Raw genomic sequence first — 9,513 nt, forward strand, 5'->3', positions numbered from 1 at the left:
AATAATACCAAATCAATACTTTCTAAGGTCCAACAATGGAATTTTGAGATTTTTATAAGAGCAAAAAACATAATTAACCAATATTTAATAAAATTTTACAGACTTCCAGCAGCAATAAGTAATTAACAGATATGGCAACTAATTAACTACATTCCTAGCCAAAACCTATAATATTGGACCATGAGTCACATTTCAGTTACTAAATTATCGGAAACGATTCAATTTCTAATTAATTATATTCCATATTTCACGCTTGAGACAAACTGGGATCTCTATGATTCCTTTCCATTCATAGGAGTTATTTACAAATAAACTTGGTATAAAGCATGTATAAAGCAATCAACAGTTGAGAAAACAATCAAAATATTGAAATTATACATATTGAATATAATAGGTATATTGATATATAGTACCACTAAGAATTGAAAAGTAAGAACAATAAGATAAAATATATTAAAAGAAAATACTTTAAAATATTGATTAATATTTGAAGTGTATCCAAGGCGTTGGAAATAAGTTCAATATAACACCAAAGAATTTGGAATTTAGCAGGTATAATAATAATGATATAAAGAGAATATATATTTATGGAATAATTCTGTTATATACATCTTTACTTATCACTATTTCATTATATAATTGGTATAAGAATGGTATAATTATAAAAAATGTGGTTTTGTTCTTTAATGCATTTATATTTCAATTATTTTGAATTTATTGCAAGAATATGACTCCCACAGGATTGATTCATAGTATATTGCATATATAATTAATATATAATTATATAAAAGATATAATAATGGATAATTTTATTGAATATTCATGGGATAATTCTAGCGTTTTAATTATACAAATAATAATTGTATCATGTATATTGCATCCGTGTTTATGAATTTACTTAGAAATATTTTTTTGGTATATTTACATAATAATTCTGGTATTTACGTATTAGCAATATTTAATTATATAAATGGCACAGGTATACTTAATTTTTTTTTCAAGCACAAAGGCAACAATTGAGGGCGGGAGAAATAAGAAACAAAGTAGTAAAAGAAAGAAGCTGGGTGCTTAATTAGCCAAAAAAAAAAAAAAAAAAAAAAATGAGGAAGAACGGATGCGGGGTTTGTGTTGTGGGTGGGTGGGTTGCAACAAAGTATACGTTAATAAGGTTCAAAATACATCCCTAAATTAGTGGGTCTTCGTTTATTTTTAAAACCTACGGTTAAATGCTGTAAGTGTAAAAAAATCTTCCATTTATGTAATAAGTAAACAATACTAATATTTTCTTAAATATTTTTTAAAAAGTGCTCAGCCATGTATATTTCTCTTTATATTATAACAAATCACCAAAATACGTATCCAAACTAAAAGTTTAAGCACAACTTATCAATATTCAAATGATTTTAACAATAAATCGACTATTAACTATTATTTTTCACTATCAAATAAGAATTTCAAGCTTTAAAAATTAAAGAACTACGGTGTTCAAGTAAAAATGGGACGTTTTGCTAAGACCATAAAAATGAAAAAATTCCGATGAGATCATCCCTTCGCCGTGCTAATTTTCGAGTGAAGCTCGGCGAGGAGGTACCACCGCAGTAGAGCTATCAAAATGGGCTAACCCAGCCCGGCCCAGCCATATGTCCCAACATGCTTTTCGACAACCTCAACACAAAATTTATATGGGCAAGGAGATACTGGATCTTCTATAATCTCGCAAGAAGTTTAGGCCTTGATATAGCTAAAAGTGTTTACAAAAAGGGTTCAAATATAAATACACTATTAGTGCAAACTAACAAGATAGAGCAAGTTATTACTCTATTTTTAAGTTATCGTATCAGACCTGCTATGAAGAGTTACATATTGTTGTAGGTTAATTTAAGATGGTGTAAGAGTGTATAAGTACATAAAACATAAACTCCAATGTAAAACAACTGAGCCTTATAGTTCAGCATGACTATTATCACTAATACTTTTGGATCAAACACTATCATGGTTTGTAGTCCTTGTACCTGAATATCTTCTGAAGCAGTAATATAATTCACACACACACACACACACACAGACCCCGAATATTTTCTGAAGCAGTGATATATATAATACACACACAACACTAAGCCGAAAATGTTAACAACTCACCTTACAACTTTCATTTTTTGTAGACCCAACTGTCCACAGCAAAACAATAAAAATGTTCAAACAAGAAATCTTATAGAATAAGTGACAAATGTACTGACAACAAAAACATGAGATGAAGCTGTTTAAACCACATGTACATCTGTCAAACAGAGCTTAAGACTAAGATATCCACAATGTTCTTCTAATCAGTGCCAGTACTTAGGTAATAAGTTATTGCCATCAAAACTTAATAGCAGAACAAATGTGAGGTTGATAGAGGACTCTGAACCCCTTTCTGACACTTATTTGGCCTAAATCAGGACTTCTATACTATACAGCAGAGACACATATATTGTACAACAGGGAAATGGGGTTGCCCGAGAGATGTGGAAGAAATTCCAGACAAAACCACCTGATCAATTAGAGAATATGGCACTAAATGTGCTGAGCCAAATGGCCGGATTAGCCACTCGCTTCTCCACCTTGTAGCTATCGTAACTCCTCACGTATGATCGATCACCTGTTAGCAAGTGAAAGAACCAAAAGTTATGAAATTTCCAAAAGAAACATGATATGCAGGAGAAACAGCAACTTTCAACGGCTCATTCTCTAATGCTTACTTTCACCAGTTAACCATGACAGACATAACAATGACATATCAGCATATCTTTAACTAGTGCGATTCATGGTACTCATGTTTGTCTGTGCTACATGCAACACTAATGCCCACGTTAAAATAGGAATGCCATTCATTCCCTCATTTTATTTTTTCCGACGAACGTTTTTTTTCTTCTGATGATTCAAGATTTTTTAAGTATCTTACCCTGTTTGAGAAAGCCGCTGCCAGTTCATTAGCTGGTGAGACTGTGGATGCCTTTGCAAGTAAGATGAACTGGTCCCAATACCATTGTCATCACCAACATATTGGTCGGAATAATTAGTACTTGAGGGAGACCATACAGGAACTACACCCCCGTCCCTTTCTCTAGTACTACTGGAAGATTCTGCTGTAGAATCTTCAGAATTTCTCCTACCAACCACAAAATTAAACTGTGGCGGAGTGGCGTTTGTTCGAGCTGGTTGTGTGACGGCTTGGTCGAGTGTGTCTCTCCTAGGACCTTCAGTTACATTGACGTCGTTTGGAACTTCTGCTCTAGTGTCCACTACTGAATTTCTGATATTCACTGAGGTTTCTTCATCATCAACTCTGAACAAAGACGATGTCATGCTTGGGACCATCTGATCTTCATAGCGTCGAACAGTAACTATAACGGGGTTATTGTTCCTAACTGGTTCGTGGTCCATTTCCATATGCATGGCTTGAGGGAATGCTATTGGGGAGTCAGCAGAGTCGCCGTGTCCTTCTTCCATACCATTCTCAATCGCAGCTCGTGAAGCTGCTTCGTGCTGCCACATTTGTGTTAGGGCTTGTTCTAGTCTTACTTTTGCTGCATCAATTTCGACGATGGGAAGAGGATAATTGGAACCCAGCTCAATGCCAGCAGCTTCAAGTACAGATTCTGGTGCATTCCACGGGTGGTGTATCCATTCAGTGGGAAGCCTAGACAGTTCAGGAAGCCACCGTCGCACATATTCCCCATGAGGGTCACACTTGTATCCCACGAACTGCAAGAAACAGGTTCCAATAACTAGTCAGCCTTATTCAACTAAAGTTACATCAGAAAACAAGAAGGAAAAAAGATAAAGAGAGTAAAAACTGCAGTCTCCCTTTTGTTTTACATGAAAAAACAAGAACAGAAAACAGAAGAAATGATACAGTAAAACTGAGGTCTGTCCTATTCAATTCTCATCAGTCTTTCTTTACATTACTTGTGCATAATAGATAGAAATTCAAACTTCATGTTCGCGCGGAAAAGATAAAAAAGTACTCTCGAGGTTTAACTTTTTGGTGAACTTTTCCATGTACAACTAAATGAAAATCTAAGATTATCTTCATGTGGTTAGAATGCAATTCCTCCAGAAAGTGAAATGCAAGGTCTAGTGAGTAATTATTATTCAGGTTTAAGCATGCCTTAGAAGATCAAGCAGAAGCCAAAGCTTGTATAGAGCAGCATCTTATGCAAGGGACGCTTGCAAGAACTACCGACACTAGAAATTAAAGCATAGGTTAATGCAGAAGACAAGCCAGATTCCTTAGATTGAAAAGATTCTCATATCAACTCAATACGAAAAGAAGCTCACAAGCACAGTACTAATATCTCAGGATATAAAAGAATCACGATTTGCAATTTCACACTCACAAACACATTTCATCTTAGCTTTAGCACTTTGTGGTTGTTGAATGCCAAAGCAAGAAGATTGAAGCCCATGAGATGTTCATGGAATGTCTACTTGCAGGTCAGTGCCTTGCTACTAACTTACAATCGAAAAAATAACAATAACCACAACGTGGAGCGCTTTAAATATTTAAAGTATAGACTAGTCTTAGAGCTATTAGAATTGTCCATGACAGGATGAAAGGTCTATAACTGGTGAGTCAGTAACTTCTACTATGTTTAAAGTTTTGAAAATTTTAAATGAAAGAAGAGATTCTCCCTAAAAAAAATTACCGCGACATACCTGTGGATTATCAATTCGATCAAACTCACGACCATCAGGTAGGGTACCAGAGATATATTGCCAACCAAGAGCATCACTCTCAAGATCTGCATCTAACAATGTGTCCCAAAAATACTTCATTCCCCACCTCCACGGAAGCTGCAGAACCTTCACAAAGAAACTAGATACCACGACTCTGATACGATCATGTAGCCAGCCCGTTGCCCATAACTCTCTCATACCAGCATCAACCAAAGGATAACCTGTTCTACCTTGCCTCCACGCCTTAAAATAACCCTCATCCACTACCCATGGAAAGTACCTTAGGTGACCAAGCAGCGGCCTTTCATGGCTATAAGGATGATTAAAACTCATGTATCTGGAGTATTCCCTAAGTCCTATGGACTTGAGGAACAAATTGACACTCTCTTCACCAGCTCTATTTCCTTCATTGGCCCAGAGAACTTGTTTGATGCGAACAAAATGGAATACCTTACGAACGCTGACTTCCCCAAAGTGTAAATGTGGAGACAGAAAGGAAGTCGTCGCACTATCAGCTTTCCTGCGGTTCTGTGAGTATTCAAGTAATGGTCCATTAACGAAAGTAGTTAGTGCTTTATCAGCATTGCTCCACCCTGGTGACCATGCTCGAGCAAGAAGTGCATTGCTTCCTTTCTCTGATTCATCTTCAAATACCAAGCTGTCCGAAGAGCATCTTGATGCATCACCTAAAAGTTTGCAGATCACCAAATGTAAAAAAGGTAAACTCTAAACCAGTACCCTTATAAGTGCATTAATATAATTATAGGAATTTGTTTCGATCCTTAGCTTATTACTGACAGCTCGAACATCTACATGTTCAGAGTCGCCTTTTCCATTTTCGAAGGACTTCAATATCTGCCAACAAGCACATTATGCACCACATAGTGATTCTCGGAGCTTAGAGCTGCCTTGCGACAGGTTCATTTCAGTGGAATGGCATTACTTTAATCTGACAGCTAATATATCTATTACCTTGAGGAAGATCTCCCTATTTGTATACTTCTTTGATGGAACATAACAGTAAGCAAAAGCACCATATTTTAAACAGAATATGTACAAATAAGAGCAGAAATTTTATCCGGAAAGGCAATAAGAGATAGGGGAAGCTCAAAAGGAGAACAAACCAGGTATTATCCTTTTAGGAGGGAGAAGTGGAGCTTCAGGATCATAAGGCATGCTAAGGCATTTTTCCCAAAAAGCAGAAAATGTTGTGAACGGGCGACCTTCTTCATCATTAACTTCCCATGGTTCATAGAGCAAATCGGCATTAAAGGAGCGCACAGATATACCTTGAGCTGTTAACATTTCTTTTGCGCGATGATCTCTAACAAGTGAAATTGGATCTAAAGCAAAAGAAATATAGGTGTTGGTCAGGATAAGGCAGTGGATGAAAATGGCTGTGTTCTACTCCTGATACTGAAATGACATGCTTAAAATAAAAGCCATCCATTTCTATTAACAATTTACCATTCAACTGTCATATCAAATGTTTAGCAATACCCTTTCTGTTTCTATATATCAAATAATAAGGATATGTAATATGTTTAGTACAACAAATCCAGATTACTGTGATTCTGATACAAGCACTGTACCTTAATTTCATTAGTTAATTAGGAAAGCATATGGCAATAATTTATTATTTACACAGAAGACAATTCATTATCTTATTCTTAAAGGACATACATACAACAAGCACCAATCTCAATTAAAGCCATCCCAAAATAATATATTAAACTTTTAAAACAACATAAAAAATAGGAAAAGAATAATCAAGTCAAACAGAATAATTAAATACTATAAAAGGGAATTCGTTTTTGTAGAGAAACAGAACTGACCATATAAATGATTGAAGAAAAGCTGAGTAGCACCAGTAGATTTGACAATTTCAAGAAGAGAAGAAATACTATCAGTAGATCTTTTAGTAACAAGAGAAGTGCCAAGACTCTTTAAAGATGAATCAAGATGAGCCAAACTTTGTTTAAGCCACCATCTTGAAACTCTACCAGGATAATAATGACCTTCTTCTTCAGGAGCCCATATAAACACTGCAATTACTGCTCCTGCTCTTACTCCTGCAGCTAAAGCTGGATTATCTTCTACTCTCAGATCCCTTCTAAACCATACTATGCTACAACCACCACCTGACATCTTCTTTCAACAACCTCAACACCAACCACAACTCTCTCTCTCTCTCTATATATATATTTTTTTCTCTCTATGTAAACACCATGTTAATGTGTCTTTTCTTGGATAGAAGAATAATGGGATTAATCTTATCTCTTTTTTTCACTGCTTCCTGTAGCTTTCACTAAGGAGATAATGATTACAAACCACAATCAACAAAAAAAAAAGTGAACTTTATAGTAAAGAACCTATCTTTAACTTCCCTAGATGTTATCTCTACGTACAAGAACTTAATTCTCTCAATTCTTGAGTGAATTATGCTATTCTGAACAAGTTACAACAAAAAAAATAAAAATAGGTTCTAGAGAGAGAGAAGGAGAGGAGAAAGAGAGAGTGAATGTGATTGGTTAAGGTGGTGGGGTAACAAGAGAAGTTATGAGCAAATTGCAGCCACTACTTTATTGTTTTTTGTCTAGATTTTATTTTTTATATCTTCTTTCCTATCCTAAGAAGGAAACAAAATTCCACACAAGCTTCTCATCTAGTGCCTTCCCTAATCCTCTCTCTCTTTTGACAGGGTGGAAAATTCTTTGTTAAATTTAAGATTGGCTTTCTTATGTACAATAAAGTTATAAAATTTAGATGTTTGATTATCATGAATTATTGCAAATTGACACTGATTTGGGTGCTTATGTTTTAATCAGACAATGGGACATCATAAAATGAAATGACATTGTGTTCCTTATCTATAATGGATTTTAAAGTCATAATATAACATATGTTTAGCCTAATAATGTAGTTTAACACATAGGCATATTCAAGATTTAAGTTTTAAGGGCTCGTTTCGTACGCGGATTAAAGGATGATTAATTCCAAGATAGAGAATTGAAATGAGTTTACACCATGTTTGGTTGGGAACATGATTAGTTATCCCGGAATTTTAGTATTATTTTTATTCCTATAGGAGGGTGGGATAACAATACTGGGATAACTAATCCCGGCATAATTAACCCTGGAATAACTTATTTCCCAACCAAATTACCCCTAAGGGTTCAACCTTTAAGGTTCTAAGCGTTAAACTTATTGTATTTTAAAAACAATAGGTTCGTATTTATTATAATTTTGGTGAATATTTATAAATAAATTTATGTTCCGTATCAAAATACTAGATTCAGATGAACTCGATGTAGAAACACTTCATTCGCCTATGATTTAACATGCTCTGACAAGTCACTTACAATTATAAACGAATGCTTATTAATTAAAATTACAATTCAATATTTCTTACACGATCATTTAAAGTCATGAAAAACTTTATTATAGCATTTAGCAGTAAAAGTGGGAAAGTTTGATTCACAGGAACTTTATTGGTGGCATCTGATTCTAGATTACCAAAGATTGTTACTCCAATATAATGTGAATGTGATAATAATGTAGGGATTGTCTGTCTATAGTGTAAGTTGGGGAGTTGGAAGGGGACAGCAAACATGGAGAAGAGATAGGTGTGCTGACTATATCGGATTTCGTATTTTTTCTAAAGGGTAGGCCTTTTCTTCTTTTTGTGAACGGGGCATTAGATTCCGTTCATCTGTTGCTATTGTAATTGTAATCGTAATGTGGGCACTCCCCCACCTTTTCTCCTTACTGCTACTTTCACATGCTCTTGTATTCTCTTACTATTTATTATTATCAGATCCGTTGTGGAAGGGAGCTTTAAAGTTATTGTCATGTGATCAGGAGGTCACGGGTCGAACCGTAAAAACAGATTCTTGCAGAAATGTAAGGTAACGTACAATAGACCCTTGTGGTCCGGACCTTCTTTTGACCCCGCACTTAGTTTAAACTTAATGCACCTGACTACCCTTTTATTATCGATCAGCTGCAAAATTAGTGGAAGTAAAGTTGCGCAGTATTTTATACAGGAGTGCCAATTTATAAGATCATGTCGATTTTAAAGTCTTATATTTTATCCAAGTTATATTATTTTATATTATTTTTATATTTTTAAAAAATAAAAAACATATCTGCAATAGGATGACTTTTTTTTTTTAATGAATATCTCCGCCACTGGTATCTAACTATCTGGTACGCATTTATTTTGTTGAATGGTGTATTGGTCAGAAATCTGATCACCCCGACCGACGCGACCACGACTCTGTTTCAGTCACCGTATGAAAGAAGTCAACGGAAACATTTTGACTCCATCACCGCGACATTCTCCACAAGTGACGAGTACGCCCCTCACCTCGACCAGTAGGCTTCCACAATTCTGACAAGAAGTTATGGCTAAGGAAAAAGCAGGTTTCTTCCGACTATAAATATGAAGTGAAGGGAACACAGAAGGGGGGGACTTCTCACCGGCTTCTTCTCCAAAAACTCCAATAAGTCAGATGGGAGATAACAGAACTCCACGAGAAGGAAAAGGAAGCTCCATCTAGAGAGGAAGAGAGAGAAACACAATGATTGTAATTCCTTTCCCCTCCAAGGAGGGGCAGGGCAAAGCTTCATCATAAATAAAACATTTTCGATGCTTCCTCCATTTTTGTATTTAAATGCCATTTCTTTACCTTTAGATCCGATACGAATTATGGTTGACTATGATTTACCCCTTATCTCTTTGATTGATTTGCTTAAAAAGAGCTTAACATCTTTTGAGTCAAACAATTTGGT

At 35.4% G+C, this 9,513-nt stretch overlaps 1 protein-coding gene across 2 annotated transcripts; it reads right to left on the minus strand.

The window, feature by feature from the left end:
* Positions 1-2,127: 2,127 nt before the first annotated feature.
* LOC109214267 (cryptochrome-1-like) lies at positions 2,128-7,265 on the minus strand. Of its 2 annotated transcripts, XM_019378165.1 has the most exons (5): positions 6,555-7,263; positions 5,844-6,062; positions 4,699-5,405; positions 2,942-3,744; positions 2,128-2,638 (listed from the first exon to the last, which is right to left on the minus strand). In XM_019378165.1, the coding sequence occupies exons 1-5, from the start codon at positions 6,865-6,867 to the stop codon at positions 2,635-2,637; spliced, it is 2,046 nt and encodes a 681-aa protein (XP_019233710.1). In that variant the 5' UTR covers positions 6,868-7,263; the 3' UTR covers positions 2,128-2,634. The 2 variants fall into 2 exon arrangements, with proteins under 2 accessions (XP_019233710.1, XP_019233711.1); XM_019378166.1 differs by lacking the exon at positions 2,128-2,638 and having other exon boundaries at positions 2,938-3,744; positions 6,555-7,265.
* Positions 7,266-9,513: the final 2,248 nt, after the last annotated feature.

Source organism: Nicotiana attenuata, unplaced genomic scaffold (genome assembly GCF_001879085.1).
Source record: "Nicotiana attenuata strain UT unplaced genomic scaffold, NIATTr2, whole genome shotgun sequence".
In the NCBI taxonomy this organism is placed as follows: Eukaryota; Viridiplantae; Streptophyta; class Magnoliopsida; order Solanales; family Solanaceae; genus Nicotiana; species Nicotiana attenuata.

Coding starts and splice junctions, on each gene's coding strand:
- LOC109214267 (XM_019378165.1), bottom strand. CDS start 6,867: ATGTCAGGTGGTGGTTGTAGCATAGTATGGTTTAGAAGGGATCTGAGA. Junction 5,406..5,843: donor TCCTAAAAGGATAATACCTG/GTTTGTTCTCCT, acceptor GCAAACTTTTAG/GTGATGCATCAAGATGCTCT. Junction 3,745..4,698: donor ATCGAATTGATAATCCACAG/GTATGTCGCGGT, acceptor TGTTTCTTGCAG/TTCGTGGGATACAAGTGTGA.